A 14,990-nucleotide genomic window follows, 5' to 3' on the forward strand; every position below is an offset into this window, starting at 1 on the left:
AGTGGTCTTCCAGCCCTTGTCTGACCTTTCCCAAGGGCATGTCCCAGGAGGCACCCCTTTGTAGTGCACGTGGGACTTCCCGGTGGACGAACGGACTCTACTCGGGGCCTCGAAGCAGGGAGGACACAAACAGGGTACAGGAAGAATTGGGGTGTACAGAAAGCGGTGCAAAAAGGCAGAAAACCCGCAACAGAGCTGGCTAAAGATAGAGGTACAGCAGCAGCACACAGACACTACCCCACCCCGGGACGCGCTGAGGCGGGGACTACAGTCCCCAGAACCCCTTGCGCGCCGCCTCCTGGCGTCTGTCTCCTAGGCAACCCCCGTAAACAATATGGCGGCCTCCAGGAGCGGTTCCCAGAGGCCCAAACCATCCAGTCTCCCAGGAGGTCTGAGCATTTCATGCCCTGAGGCGCTGTCAAGCTCGCCGTACTCCGACAATGAGCGTCAGTGTTTCTCGGCTACTTCCCCCATGGGACAGCAGCCAAAAGATGCTTTCAAAAAAACCTCCTCCTACCTGCTCCGGCAGCTCATTCACCGCTATCGGAGGCTGGACGCTGAAGAAACCTGGGACGAGGACGAGGAGGAGGACCAAGTCGAGGACCAAGACGTGGTCGAAGACAAGAACAAGGAGGGGAAACCTGTCGAAGAGGAATCCGAGGCGTCCTCAGAATCCGAAATACAGAATATGGAGGTGTGCCTTCCCCCACGAGTGAAACCCCCGCTGTCTCTCCCTGCTTTCCGGCCTAACACTTACTTCAGTGGCAGCCCCCAGATCCATCCACCCCATCAGCTTTTCATTTTGCATTTCTATTGCCCTGTTTCTGCACCCCTAAGGCATCTCCAAGTGCCTTTTTTAGCCTGCTCTGGTTTCTTAATGCTGGACTCCTGGTGTGGGCTGTAGGATCAGCACTGGACTGCGAACCGCTAGGTCGACAGTTCAAACCCACCAGTTGTTCCTTGGAAACCCTATATAAGGTCGCTGTGTGTCAGAACTGACTCCATGGGACTTAATAGCAACTAAATGCTGCATTCAACGTCGTTAAGGGGGAAAAAAATCTTTATATTTGTATGAGACTTATCACTAATTTTTTTTTTTAATGATGCCTTTGGCATCCCAAACACCTGTCTCCAACACATTCCCATTCTAGTCCCTTCCTTCCCCTTCCCCCAACCCAAAAGACTATAACAATATGGTTGGGACATGTAACAATACCAAAGAACTGAGTAGAAGCGTCCCATGGGGTTTCCAAGGCAGTGGTGGGAGCCCGCAGGCATAGTGGTTTAGGGCTCTGGCTGCTAACTGAATACCCTATAGCTGCTGGGGGGAGGTGGGAGGAAGATGTGACAGTGGTGGCAGTGGTGGTTATGCGTGACTCATAGCAACCCAGTTTAGGGTTTCCCAGGCTTTAAATCTTTTGTATGAGCAGCAAGTCAACCTTATGGTCCCACAGCCCAGTAGTTATCTTTTGGAGCCACCCTGTTCTTGCCTTGCAAACCCTATGGAACAGTTCTACTCTGTCCTATAGGATCACGATAGTTTTTTGGGTTTTAATCTTTACAAGCGCTGACTGCCACACCGTTCTCCATAGAACAGCTGGCTGGTGGGTTCAAACTGCCAATCTCTTGGTTAGCAGCTGAGCTCTGTAATCACCTCGCCTACAGGGCTTACTTTCCTTGGAGGATAGGAATGGCGGGGGTTACTCTGTTGAATAATGTAATAAGTATTTTTTTCAAAGACTAAATGACTTAAAAGTTTTAACTTATTAATTCTGCTGGGGTAATTGTATTATGCAAGCAACACACACGCACCCAGGATGAGCCATGGAATGTTATAGCAGCCAGCTCACTGTGGGAGTATTTTAGGAGACGAGGAATGCTTCCAACATTCCCATCCCTATTGTCTGTTTTCTACAGTAACTCTTCTATCCATCCCTCCACTTCTACTTCTTTTTTACACTTAATATCATCTTGTTCCTCTTAGCCCTTTGCCTGCCTTCTTTTATTTACCACAGTACTTCCTTCTCATAGCTTCTAATAAATTGTTTGCTTCCTTTCAGTAAATTGTTAGGTTTTCCTCTTTGGTGTGGCTGCCACGGCTAAAAGAGCCAAGTATTCGTCTTGATTTCAGTGTATTCGTTAGGTTGTTGTTAAGTCCAGTTCGGACTCATAGTGACCCTGCACAGGGTTTCCAAGGCTGTAAATCTTTATGAGAGCAGAAAGCCTCATCTTTCTCCTACAGAACGGATGGTAGTTTCAAACTTCCGACCTTGAGGTTAGCAGCCTGATTCATAAGCACTATGCTAGCAGAACTCCTTTCATTAGGTTAGGTTTTTTGTTTTGTTTGTTTGTTTGTTTGTTTTCCCCTCTGCCTTCATAGTATCTGCTGCTTCTGATTCTTTTCATAAGTACATTGACACAGGCATGCCCCAATTTTTGGCACTTCACAAATGTTTCACTTTTTTTTTTTTAACGAATTGCAGGTTCGTGGCTAGTCTGCATGAAGCAAGTCTGTAAGTGCCATTTTTCCCCACAGCGTGTCCTCACTCTGTGAGTCTGTGTGCCGTGGAGTCGGTTCCGACTCACAGGCTGTCAATCTTTACGGGAGCAAAAAGCCTCATCTTTCTCCCGTGGAGCAGCTGGTAGTTTCGAACTGCTGACCCTAAGGTTAGCAGCCTGATTCGTAACCACTATGCTACCAGGGCTCCTTAATTCTCACAATACATCCAACTTTTGTTTTGAAAGAATGCTGTTGTACTAATAGACTGTTGGCAAAGCGCCGGGCTGCTAACCGCAGAGTTGGCAGTCTGAGCCCACCGTCTCCTCTGTGAGAGAAACATGAGACACACCATGTGCTCCCACAGAGATTTTCAAGCCTCGGAAACCCTGTACAGGGTGACCATGAGTCAGAACCAACTCAACGGCATCTAACAACAACAGCATTGCCTACTGAATAGACTACAATAGAATGTGAAAACAGAACTTGAAAAAAAACTTTTTATGTGAATTGACTGAAAGTTTATGGAACAGAGGATCAGTTTTACATTCAACAAATCCTATACTTTACTTCATTATATGGTTGCAATTCCCTCCACGCACCAACAGTTAACAGATTTACCTCTGTTCACTCCAACCACTGCATTCCTCCCTGTGTCTTCTGAAAACCTAACTTTGGTATGCCCCGAGAAACCAGAATATTCATGTGACGTGCTTGATTTTGATACTCGTTTTATTGTGGTGGTCTGGAACTGAACCTCCAATATCTCTGAGATATGCCTGTGGAGAGAAGTAAGATGTTCTTGGCATCCTCATTTTCTGATGTTCTTCTGGCATCCCTGCTGCAACTTGAGTATTTCCCTTTCCTCGTCTGCTCTTTGGCACTCCTGTTCCCTTTCACAGACTCCCTGACCCATTCCTCATTTGTCATACAACAAATCCCCTCCTCCACATTCCCCTGCCCTGAATTCCATTTCTCCCATTCTGCCTTTAGCAGCACCTTGCTCTCTTCCCCTGCCCAAGTTTTCCTTCTTTTGTAATGCCCTTTGGTTTACTTTCAGCATTTGACCTTTTTTATCCCTACCCTCGGAAACCCTATACAGGGTCGCTATGGGTCAGAACCGACTCCATGGCACTTCACAACAACAATAGCAATCCCTACCCTTGCACCTCCTTCTACATGGTTTTGCTTAAGATTGACCACAGAAAGTTATTTCCGAAATTGTCTCTTTTCTGTTGCTTTACTAATAGTGATTATTGTAAAACTGTAGCAGTGTTTTTGCAACTTGGAGATGTTTGTATGGTTTCCACTAGCTTCCAACCCAGAGGAATTCACAAATGTTCTCCCGTTTACTTTATTATTCTAATTAACACAGGCTCCTTGTCTATGGTGTTCATTAGTACCCTCGTTAATCTGTCTTCAGTATGCCATTAGCAAACCTTAGAAGGAGTTGACTTGCAAGACTTAAATGTTTCCTTTTGTCTTGTAGGACACATGCTCTAAATATTAATATTTATTTTGTTTTTTTCACATGCTATTTTGGCGTTTTTGAGTATCGCGTGCATTTGTGTGAATTATACTGAATAAGCTGACAAAAGATGTTTTAAAAGGAAACACTTGCCCTTTCATACTCAGTCGTTTATTTTCTAATATCTTAATACCTGGTATGGCACTGTAGGATGAGCACTGGACTGCTAATTTCAAGGGCCTGGGCTGTTCCTCAGAAACTCTATACAGGATCTCTATGAGTTGGAACCGACTTGACAACACTTAACAACAATACTGATAAATGCTATGGTAATAGTGCTTAACCGAAATCAAACCACCACTGCAGTCGGGTGTCAGCATTGACCAAGCCTATAGCACAGAGTGGAACTGTGCCATAGGATTTCCAAGGCTGTAATATGGAGCTCTAGTAGTGTAGTGGTTACGAATCGGGCTGCTAACCTCAAGGTTGGCAGGTCGAAACTACCAGCTGTTCCATGGGAGAAAGATGAGGCTTTCTGCTCCCGTAAAGATTTGCAGCCTCGGACACCCTGTACAGGGTCACTATGAGTTGGAACTGACTCCATGGCACATAACAACAACAACAACAACAAATCTTTATTAGGATAGACAGCTTCATCATTCTCTTGCAGAGTAAGCTGGTGGTCTTGAACTTCCAATCTGTGATTAATAGCCCAGTTCTTTTTTAAAGTTTTTATTGTGAATTATGTGATAGTTTACATGGGAGAACATTAGCTTTACATCACTCTATTGTGTATCATTTCATTGCCATGTTTACAATCCCCTCCATGCATCATCAACCAACCAAAGGGTATATACTCTGCAAGCCTGCCCCTGATTGTCAGCACACATCTCCTCTCCCTCTCTGGGTCTAGAGTCCCCAGCCGCTCCATCTCTCCACATCGTTGTCTCTGCCTCCATCTCTGGTGTCACTGTTTCTCTGGGTAGGGTCCTGCACTCTGCTCTTCTCCCTTGATGGTCCCTCCTTGATGGTCCCCGGGACCTCCGATCCTGGACTACAAAGTCAATTACTCCCCTCCTTTTGCTACAAAAGTCTACCTTTACATTTCTAACCCTCACAGTCAGTCCTGATAGCAACTATTCACTGTTGTACCACAAGAGACCTATCCCCATCTCCTTTCATCAGCCTTGCCCAGACAGAGTGAATACTACTCAGTGGACATTCTACCTTCCTCTGCACCCTCTGGATCTAGGCTCTCTCTTGAAAGTTTGTAAGCCAGTCACATCTTGTCTTTGTTACCACCACCACCCCTCTCTGCAATTTGAGTAGCCAATGTCCAAGTGGCCCATCCCTGTCTACCCTGTGTACCGAGGGGTTTGGGAATGATCCTTGCTGTAAAGATTTATTTCCTCTTTTGAGCTACTGCATCCATAGGTGTAGGTCAAGTTCATAAAATTGTGCCAGATTACTCTTTTTTTCCTCTTGTTTCTTCTTCTAGTTGAGCTCTGATCATCCAGTCATTGAAACAGGGTCAAGTGGGTATTATCTGCAAGTATGGGTGTTCTTATGCATGTGCCCTCTCTTCTTATCAGCTGGACACTTCACTCTCCACTCTAGTCCTCTGTGGTTATGTCACGGACTCTGGCCCAGGAGTCCCCAGGTCTTGCCACACTGCTGGCCAACCAGGTCTCCACCTGGGTTCACAGCAGTCTATTGAATGTGGTCAGACTTAGCTCTCAGCTTCATTGTTGTTTTTCCCTCACTTCCCGTTATAGGTGTCCAACGTGGTCACCAGTCAGAGCGCATGTCTGCTTGTGTATATCCCTTGAGTCTTAGTCTTGGAAGGGGGTTTGCCCCGAGGGGACCTCACTACTTGCTTTGATATCTCCTTGGTGAGCAACTTGCTTGTTCTTGTAGTAGTCAGTCATACTGGCATTATTGTTTTGTATTTTTCCTGTCAATCTTCCTTTCAGGAAGTATTTTCTGTTCTTCTAGCTGCTCCAGGCTGGTCTGCTTGTCCTTTCAAGTGGAAATTTCCTACCTCAGAAGAATCTGTATGGGGTTCAGGAGTCTACCTATGGTCTTATGTAACACAGAGGCTCCACAGGAAGCCTCCATCACTGGGCACGTTGTAGCCCCATTTTAGGTTTTCCAATCAGTTATAGGCAGAAGACGGACTTACAAGCTTTCTATGGTGATGTTTCTGAAGAGCCCGGTTCTTAAACCACTTAAACATCAGGACTCATTAGCGATATTTGTTGTAGTTAAATGCTGTCTAGTCAGTTCCTACTCTTAGCAACCCTACATGGGGTTTCCAAGGAGCAGCTGGTGAGTTTGAATTGCCAACTTTGTGGTGCAAACTGACGTTATGGTGGAGTGCTTAACCAACAGTGCTTAGTGACTGTTTATAATGCAATTAGCCTCAAGTCTCCAAAGCCCTCAGGACTTTGAGGGAGGTAGTGCAGGAGTCCTGGTGTGGTTGTAGGATAAGCACTGGACTACTAACCACACGGTCAGCCGTTCAAACCCACTAGCCACACCTCAAAAATCCTATCCAGGGTGGCTCTAAGTTAGAATCCTCTGGACGGCACCAACAACAACAACAATAGTGCAGACCAGCTGGTAAGAGGTTTCAAATCAACGGTTTGTGCTGGAGGCTTGGTTTAGTCTCATGTTAGTTGTGAGATCTTGAGTAAGTGATTTAACCTCTCAAAGCCCCATTGGTAATGGGGGAATTACAGTAATACCGATCTCATTGGAGAGTCGTGAGAATCAACTACCAGATGTACAGTAGCTTAGCATATACTGTGAAGACTGAAATAATCAAAACTTAAATGTGTATAGGGTCGCTATGACCCGGAATAGACTCAGTGGCTGACTATAGCCCTGGTGTGTGACTTGATTAATTTACCCTTTATTGAGCAATCACTGAATGATGGTTATGTGGGAAGTAGTCTTCAAGTACACAGTGCATAAACTCCTGGAGTCCTGGTGTGGCGCTGTGGGTTAATACACTGGACTGCAAAGTCAGTTTGAACCACAAGGTTGGAAGTTCAAGCTCACCAGCCGCTCCTGGGAAACACAGTACAGGCTCTCTATGGGTCGGAACTGACTTGACAGCAGCTAAGAACAATGACAAAGGCTAATGCATCAAAACTACTCTTTTTTTTTTTTTAACTTTTTATTGTAAATTAAGTGAAGGTTTCCAGAGAAGATCATGTGTCTTACACTCAACAAATCATAATTGTATTTCATCTCAATGATTACAATCCCCTCCTTGTATATTTCCATTCTCTTTCCCATCCCTTCTCAACTAGGTCCTTAGGTAAATATTGCCCTTTTGATCTTGAATGATTGACCGTTCCAAGGTGAGCATGCCTTACTAGTGCTGTTGGTCCTCCCCTTCTCTCCATAAACCTATCTATTGCTTGGTTGGAAATTGGGCCACGAGGTTAAGTTTTGATCCAGAACTGAAGGGTGGTTGAGGGCCAGAGGTCTGAGCTGATATAAGGCGTCCTCGTGGTGCTGTAGGATAAGCACTGGACTGTTCATTGATTACACTCACTGCCCCCTAATCTACCCTTTCTAGTTGTAATTTTCAGTTAGATTCCATAGACAGAGTTCTTTAAAAGCACAGTGCTCAAGGCAGACATTCTGTACTAATGAAGGTAAATTATTGTTTGGTTTTAAAGAAGACTTCAGTGAATATATTTGGTTGACGTTTTAAGACTTAAAGATTATCTCAGGGCAAAAGTTTGGGTGGTTAATCTGGTAGCCTCGGTGGCTCTAGAAAGTCTACATATTACAAGAATTTGAAATTCTGTTCCGCATTTCCCCCCTTTTGATCAGGATTCTTTTATAGACTCATTGATCAAAACATCAGAAATGGCAACTGGGTACCCTCCAGTTATGGTCTTATGGCAAAGAAGGCAGGTTGTTTGTGGAGGTAATCTGCCACCATGCTGGGATCTGAAGTTTCTAGGGTAGAGCAGTTTAGCATGATGACCAGGTCTAGCACATGACCATGGGAGTGGGTGTCTACAGTTGGGTGGACATCAAGTTTCAATGTCCGGTGTTGAGGAAGTAGACATGTGTGGATGTGCAGGCTCTGGAAGTAAAAGAGTTTGCAAACAATGAACCAAATCATCCCTTCCACAATCCTGATACTCAGCTGGGTTTGAAATCCATTGCATTGGTCACACGAAACTCAGACACCAGATTCAGAATTACGGCATTTACTAAGGAAGTAACAGGTTACAATTTTGGGTCAGAAATGTTTAGGACACAGTTGTTCCAGTCAGCTGCTGATAAATGTTCACAGGACACAGTATCCCATCACAAGCCTCAGCCTAAAGGCACTGGGCTCTAGCTCCATGAGTCAGCACACCTAACTACCCCTCTTCTTGCCAACAGTCCGTCAGCTTGACTTGCTCCGTGGGCTGGGAAGCCCGCTGCTCGGCCTCATGCTCTGGTTCTGCTGCCGCTGCTCCTCTGCCCCTCCTCCTTGTCCATTTTCTGTCCGTGAGTCAAGGAGGTCCAATGTGCAAGAATCCCAGGGTCCAAAGGACGTGCTCCAATCCTGATTATTCTTCTCTGATGGTCGTGAAATTCTCCCCTCCTGCTTCTGAGATGGCTCATTTTATGCCCATGCTAGAGGTTCAATTTTTTACAGTGACAGTGACCTCTGCTGATGTCCACAGCTGAATCCCGTCATCCTGTCAGCATCCTGTCAGCAGGGCAGAGACGTTGTTGGCTGGGCGTTACAGACCATGGCTAGAACAGATATTAGATAATTCACACACACCACAGTGTTGAATGGCAACCCATACAGATTCTGAAGCAGATAAGGGCAGATGTGTGGAGGTCTGAAAATGACCTGAAGGAGAAGGAGCAGATGGCAGAGACCTCAAGGTTTGCTTGAAGTCTTGCTGTGAGGAGTCTGGTCTTGGAAATCTGGGAAAATGTTGTCACTGGTTCCATGTCTGTGTTGAAGCACAGACACCCACCCACCATGAATGATGATATAGCATCTTCACATTTCCAGCGGGGAGGGCAGGAGGTGTAGGCAATTCAGGGATGATGAAAGGAAAAGATCTGACCAGAGATAGCAATGCTACGTAATCAGTTCTTTATTGGGGCTGACAATGGACAACTGAATTCAGGGGATTTTCTCCCATGGCAGGTGGTCTTCTGTGGTACTGGGGGTAGAGAGCCACCAGAAAGATAAATGGGTACGGGGACCCCAGGGAAGAGGAGAGAGCGGTGGAACCTTACATAGGCAGTGGTGATGTCCTTCTGTGGCAAGATGGGGAGTCTCTGGGTGACAGTTCCATAGCCAGTAATATCTTAAAGTTCTTTTATTTATTTATTTTTTTAAAGTTTTTATTGTGATTTGAGTGATAGTTTACATGGAAGAACATTGGTTTTACACTCATCCTATCATACGTATTTCGTTTCATTGCAATGATTACAATCCCCTCCGTGCCTAATCATTCAACAGGATTTGCTTCTTTCTTTTCCTTCTGTTTTGTTTTGTTTTTGAATGTACACAAAAACACTCAGGAATATATAATCATTTAAACAACCAAAGGGCACAATCTGTAAGCCTGCCTCCTGGCTGCCGGTATACAGCCTTTCTCTTTCCATGAGTTTGGAGACCTCAGCTGCTCCCTCTCTCCACATCCTCATCTCTGCCTCCATCTCTGGTGTCGCTACTTCTCTAGATAGGGTCCCACATTCTGCTCATGCTCTTCTCCCTTGATGGTCCTAGGGTCCTCTGTTCCTGGACTGTACATCTTGGAGTTCTTATAATCACTTCCCTGGGATGAACAGTGCTGGGAGAAGTGTTGTTGGGTATGTGTAAAGCAGGCAGGCTCTCAGGGGCTAGAAAATCTGCTTATTTAGGCTATTTTAAACACAATTGGATGTTTACCATTTGAATTTGGCACTAGTAGGCTTTTTTTGAAGTCCTGGTGTGGTGCTGTGAGTTAATGCACTGGACTGCAAAGTTGGTTTGAATCGCAACATAGGTGGTTCAAGCTCACCAGCCGCTCCTTGGAAACCCTATACAGGGTCGCTATGGGTCAGAACCAACTCTACAGCACTTAACAATAATAACAACAAGAAGGCTTTTTTTTGGGAATCCCAGTGTGGCGCTATAGGATAAACACTGTGCCACTAAATGCAAGGTTAGCTGTTCAAACCCACCAGCTGCTCACTGGAAACAGGGTTGCTATGAATTGGAACCATCTCGATGGCACTTAACAACAAGGTGTTTGCTATGAAAACATGAACAGCATAGGAGCAAGGCACAGACCAGCTTCGGCTCAGGAACAGAGCATGAGGCAAGCGTCAGAAGTTTCCACAGAAAAGCTTTGGTGGAAAATAAATACTTGCCCATCTATTTCTTATACCAGGCCTTATACCAGAGTGGCATCAACAACTTTGTGCAAAGACTCTGTTATCTTTGAATTGCATTTTTCCACCCACTTTGTGAAGCCCCCTCATATGAGGAACCAGAACGACATTCCGAATGACATTCTGGGAATGCAGTGGATTACTGGGGCGGGGGTGGGGAGGTGGGGAGGAGTGACACATTGCAATATGGGGGCTTATGACATCATCAGGGAGTGGTCCTGACCGATGACAGTTGCATGTCTGTTCCAGGCACTGTGCTAAGATCTTTACTTAAATTATTTTTATTATTTCATCCTCCCCATAATATGGGAAAAAGCGCAGAGAAAGCTTGAATCCCCATAATTCACACCACCAACATGACAGAGCTGGGGGTCACATACCCTCTCTAAGCAATATGCTTCCCTGCCTTGTTGTGGTTGTTAAGTGCTGTTGAGTCCGTTTGGACTCATAGCGACCCTGTATAGGGTTTCCAAGGAGTGGCTGGTAGATTTGAACCACCAACCTTGTGGTTCAAACCAACCTTGAGGTGGAGTGCTTATCCTACAGCACCACACCAGATCTCCTTTTCTTAGTGGTTGCGTTTTGTGGGAAGAACACCTTGATAGAAGCATAGGCTACGTGTCTATGTCCTTGGCGCCCACAACTTCAGCACCATGGTCAGTTCCTAGATGAATCTAGAAGACCTGCAAAAGGCTTTTTCACCATGGTAGTCCATGTGGTCATCACGACTGGTTCTACTTGAGTGACTGGAAACACAATAGCTCGTTTGGTGTCCTATTGAAGCCAGGGTCAATATGGTACTCATTTTGGAAGTGAAGGCCACATAGATGGGGCACCGACCCACCCATCATGTCTTCTGTCTGTCATTCTTAGGGAAACAGTAAGTCCATTGGTCCATGGGCTGCCTGTAGACCAAGGGCCATTTTCCTACAGAAACAATGATTGTCCTTGAAACAAATCGTATAAACAAGATGAATCCAACAGAAGTAGCAAACAGGGTGAACTAAGGATTCTGTTTCTCCATTAGGGAAATCAGAATTAGAGAAGTAATTGCCTCAATTTGATGCAATTATCCTTTGGGGTGTGGGCAAGCAGTCAAGGGTAGTGGTTAGGAGAATTGCCCCCAAACCAGACCCATGTGGGTTGATATTCCAGCTCTGTCACACACCAGGCTGTGTGGTTTCAGGCCAGTCAGCCTTGCCAAATCTCAATCTCTTTTTTTTCCCCCACATGTAAGGATTTATTAGAGGTCAGAAGGAAAAGAGCCAAATCTCAGTTTTGTCAACTGTAACATACTTACCTGAGGGTTGTAGGGTCACACGAGAATGTGAAGAAACCATCAGTGGGAGAAAATGAGCATTGATAATAAAGCTTCCACGGCTTCCGTAGCTATTTCTTAAATTATACCTAATACATATGTGTCCTTAAGGCAGACTTTTCTTAGGGGCTAGTGTGTTTTGCTGTTGCTAGTTACTGTAGGGCACAGTGATTGGATACCTAATACACTGATTAAGTTTTAGCTTAGACTAGGTAGATTGCTTCTTTGCTAACAGAAGTCCTTTCTTTCTCCACCTCCCTGTTTTTTGTTTGTTTGTTGCAGGGGGAATTTGACGGGGTCCTGAGAGAGGAGGTGGTGGCTGAGGCACTGCACAAATTAGGACGCTCCGGCGGTGGCACTGAGCAGGCCTACCTCAATGTAACTTTATCCGTAAGTATCGTAAAAGGACTGCTGGGTTGATGACGTATTGGCACCAGCTGGATCGTATCCATTTTCTCTGGTGCCCATTGTTTTTGTGATGGCCCAGGACCTCAGAGTCTTGCTTTTGATGGAAGTGGGTGATTAGAGTTATTTATGCAAAATGTTGAACTTCAAGGATCCCTGGCCATTTCAGTCATTGGTCTCCAAAGTCCTTTGTTTTGATTCCCTTCACACTCTTTTTCTTTCGTCTTAAGGAGTCTACATTATAGTAATCAATCCTGTCTTACCAGAAGGTTGAATTTGATTCTGCAAAAGCAATCAAAAGCGCTTTAAGAATTTTGTCTCTGATCATTACAAGAAGGCCTAAAATTTATGTCTGAAACCAAGGGAATAAAGTATTCCAATACTGACTTTCTACACTCCATACGTATATCAAGATATAAGTAGCTGTGGGCAGCATCTCATTTTCCAAGATTCCTCTTATTAAAGAAAACTATTTTATTGCTATTCACCGATTTTCAAGATTTCCATACTAGTCGGAGAGTGGTTGCAAAGACTCATGTCTCTGATTTTGTTCTTAAGTTATAAGAGCAGAATTCTCAACGTACCTTGCCCTCTTTGCTCAATTTGTTTCTCTATGGTTCTAGAAAAATCATTTTTCTCCCCTCTCTTTACTTCCTTTTATTGTTGTTGTTGTGTGCCACTGAGTTGGCTGTGACCCATAGTGACGTCCCCATGTAGGGTTTCTGAGACTGTAAATCTCTATGGGAGCAGAAAGTCTCTTCTTTCTCCCATGGAGCGGCTGGTAGATTCAAACTGCTGACCTTGCAGTTAGCAGCCCAGCTTGTAATCCTTTTATTCCTAAGCACCAAATCCTTTTATTTCCCTTTATTTCTAAGCATCAGATATTGTTTGGCGATCCGCAGAATGAGTGCAGCTATGTGGGTGAAAACCACGCCGGCATTAGCAAGGGTGCTATAATTTGGCTGTTTTTTTTTACTCAGACTCGAGGTGGCATGTGTGTGCATGCATGCGTGTGTGTGCCCGTGTATGTACGTGCCCGTGCGTATGTGCAGAGTTCAACGATTCCATAGGATGTCCAAAGCCATGATCTTTCCAAAGCCATGATCTTTCAGAAGCAGATCTCCAAGGCTGTCTTTTTTTTTTAAAGTTTATTTTAAAAACTTTTTTTTAAAGTTTATTTTCTAGGGTGGGTATACCCAAGCTTTTTTTTTTTTTAAGTTTTCATTGTGATAGTTTACATGGGAGAATATTGTCTTTACACCATCATTTCATTGCAGTGATTATAATCTCCCCTCCGTGCATCACTATGCTACAATATTTGCTTCCATTCCATTCCCTTTTTTTTTTTTTTTGTCGATGGCGGTTGGTGCGGGGATGCACACAGAAACACTCAGGAATATATAATAATTTAAACAACCAAAGGGCACACTTTGCAAGCCTGCCTCCTGGCCGCCAGCACCCAGTCCCTCGCTTTGCATGAGTCCAGAGTCCTCAGTTGCTCCCTCTCTCCATGTCCTCATCACTGCCTCCATCTCTGGTGTCACTGCCCAAGCCTGTCTTTTAAGGCGCCTCTGAGCAGGTTCAAGCCACCAACCCTTTCACCACCCAGGGTGATAAAATTTGCTGCAAGGCTCTCCTGATCTGGGTCTCAATTAGTAAACGATCCACAGAATATCAAGTTCTTTTTGCCCACGCTGGTTCCAGGCTTGTCTTTTGAGGATAGCACATTAAGGCTCTAATAATTCACTTTATGTTTGGGGTGAGTCAGCAAGGCAGGCAATTACACTGAGAGCCCCATGTGCATCACATATGGAGGCATCAAAACGGTATAAACTCCCAGCAGCTGACACACCACATATATCCCCTTTCCATCTACATTCAGCTTCTGTACGCACAGTGCCCTGCGTTCAATTGATCTGCAGAAAAAGCAATCCTTTAAATCTTATTTCAGCTAGATGGGCTAAAGCTTAACTTATTTTGCCACTGACCTCCTTACATTTGAGATATTACATGTTGAATTACCTTGCCTTAATAACCTGTCTCTCAGAATACAATTTCTTAGGATGGCCTGGTTTGGTGATTTTTTTTTTTTTTTCTTTCTCCCTTTATGTCTTACTTAGGATATACATTATTTCTTGCTTTTTCTGTTTGCTCATCTCCATATCTTCTCTCCTGCCTAAGTCATCAGTTTCCAAAGGGCAAAGTACCTGTGTCATCACTACATTTCTTCTGGTGTCTTTGTAGCTGGGATTTATTGTTGTTCCTATATTAAACAGTCCTACCATGGTGAGTCACACAACGGCCAGCCCAGAAGTTGGTTCAAACCCACCCAGAGGTACTTTGGAAGACAGGTTCAGTGTTCTGGTTTCAAAAGGTCACAGCCGGGAGAGCATTATGGAACAATTAACAACAATGGCTAACATCACCACCATTCTGTTTTTATATTTAAGAACTTGGTTGTAATGACTCTTCTTTGGTGGGCTTCTTCTGACTCTGGGATTGCAGCATAAAACAGTATGTCCCAAGGGACCACATTCCCCTCAGATCCCTCTTGAAGTTGATTAGAAGCAGGATTTGGTGGAAAGAACTTTGGGTAAGGATTCAGGAGACTTAGGTTCCTCTGTGGTTGTTGTAGTAGTCCTGGTGTGGCGCTGCAGGATAAGGCACTAGACCGCAAGGTTGGTTTGAACCACAGGGTCAGCGGTTCATACCCACCAGCCACTCCTTAGAAACCCTATACAGGGGTCGCTATGAGTCAGAATTGGCTCAACAGCACTTAACAATAACAACAACAAAATAGCTATTGTTGTCTGATTTTAGGCTATTCATAAACCTCTCTGTTCCTCATGGAGTCCCGGTGTGTCACTGTAGGATAGGCGCAGGAA

At 44.7% G+C, this 14,990-nt stretch overlaps 1 protein-coding gene across 1 annotated transcript in view; it reads left to right on the forward strand.

The window, feature by feature from the left end:
• The first annotated feature begins 334 nt into the window (after nucleotides 1-334).
• Nucleotides 335-14,990, forward strand: part of LRGUK (leucine-rich repeats and guanylate kinase domain containing) — a 139,428-nt gene continuing 124,772 nt past the window's right edge. Inside the window, exons 1-3 of the mRNA XM_006861226.1 lie at nucleotides 335-610; nucleotides 653-694; nucleotides 11,983-12,090. Of these exons, the coding sequence (XP_006861288.1) occupies nucleotides 335-610; nucleotides 653-694; nucleotides 11,983-12,090 (426 nt within the window). The remainder of the gene's footprint in view (nucleotides 611-652; nucleotides 695-11,982; nucleotides 12,091-14,990) is intronic.

The sequence above is a fragment of the Chrysochloris asiatica genome, unplaced genomic scaffold (genome assembly GCF_000296735.1).
Source record: "Chrysochloris asiatica unplaced genomic scaffold, ChrAsi1.0 scaffold00041, whole genome shotgun sequence".
NCBI lineage: Eukaryota > Metazoa > Chordata > Mammalia > Afrosoricida > Chrysochloridae > Chrysochloris > Chrysochloris asiatica.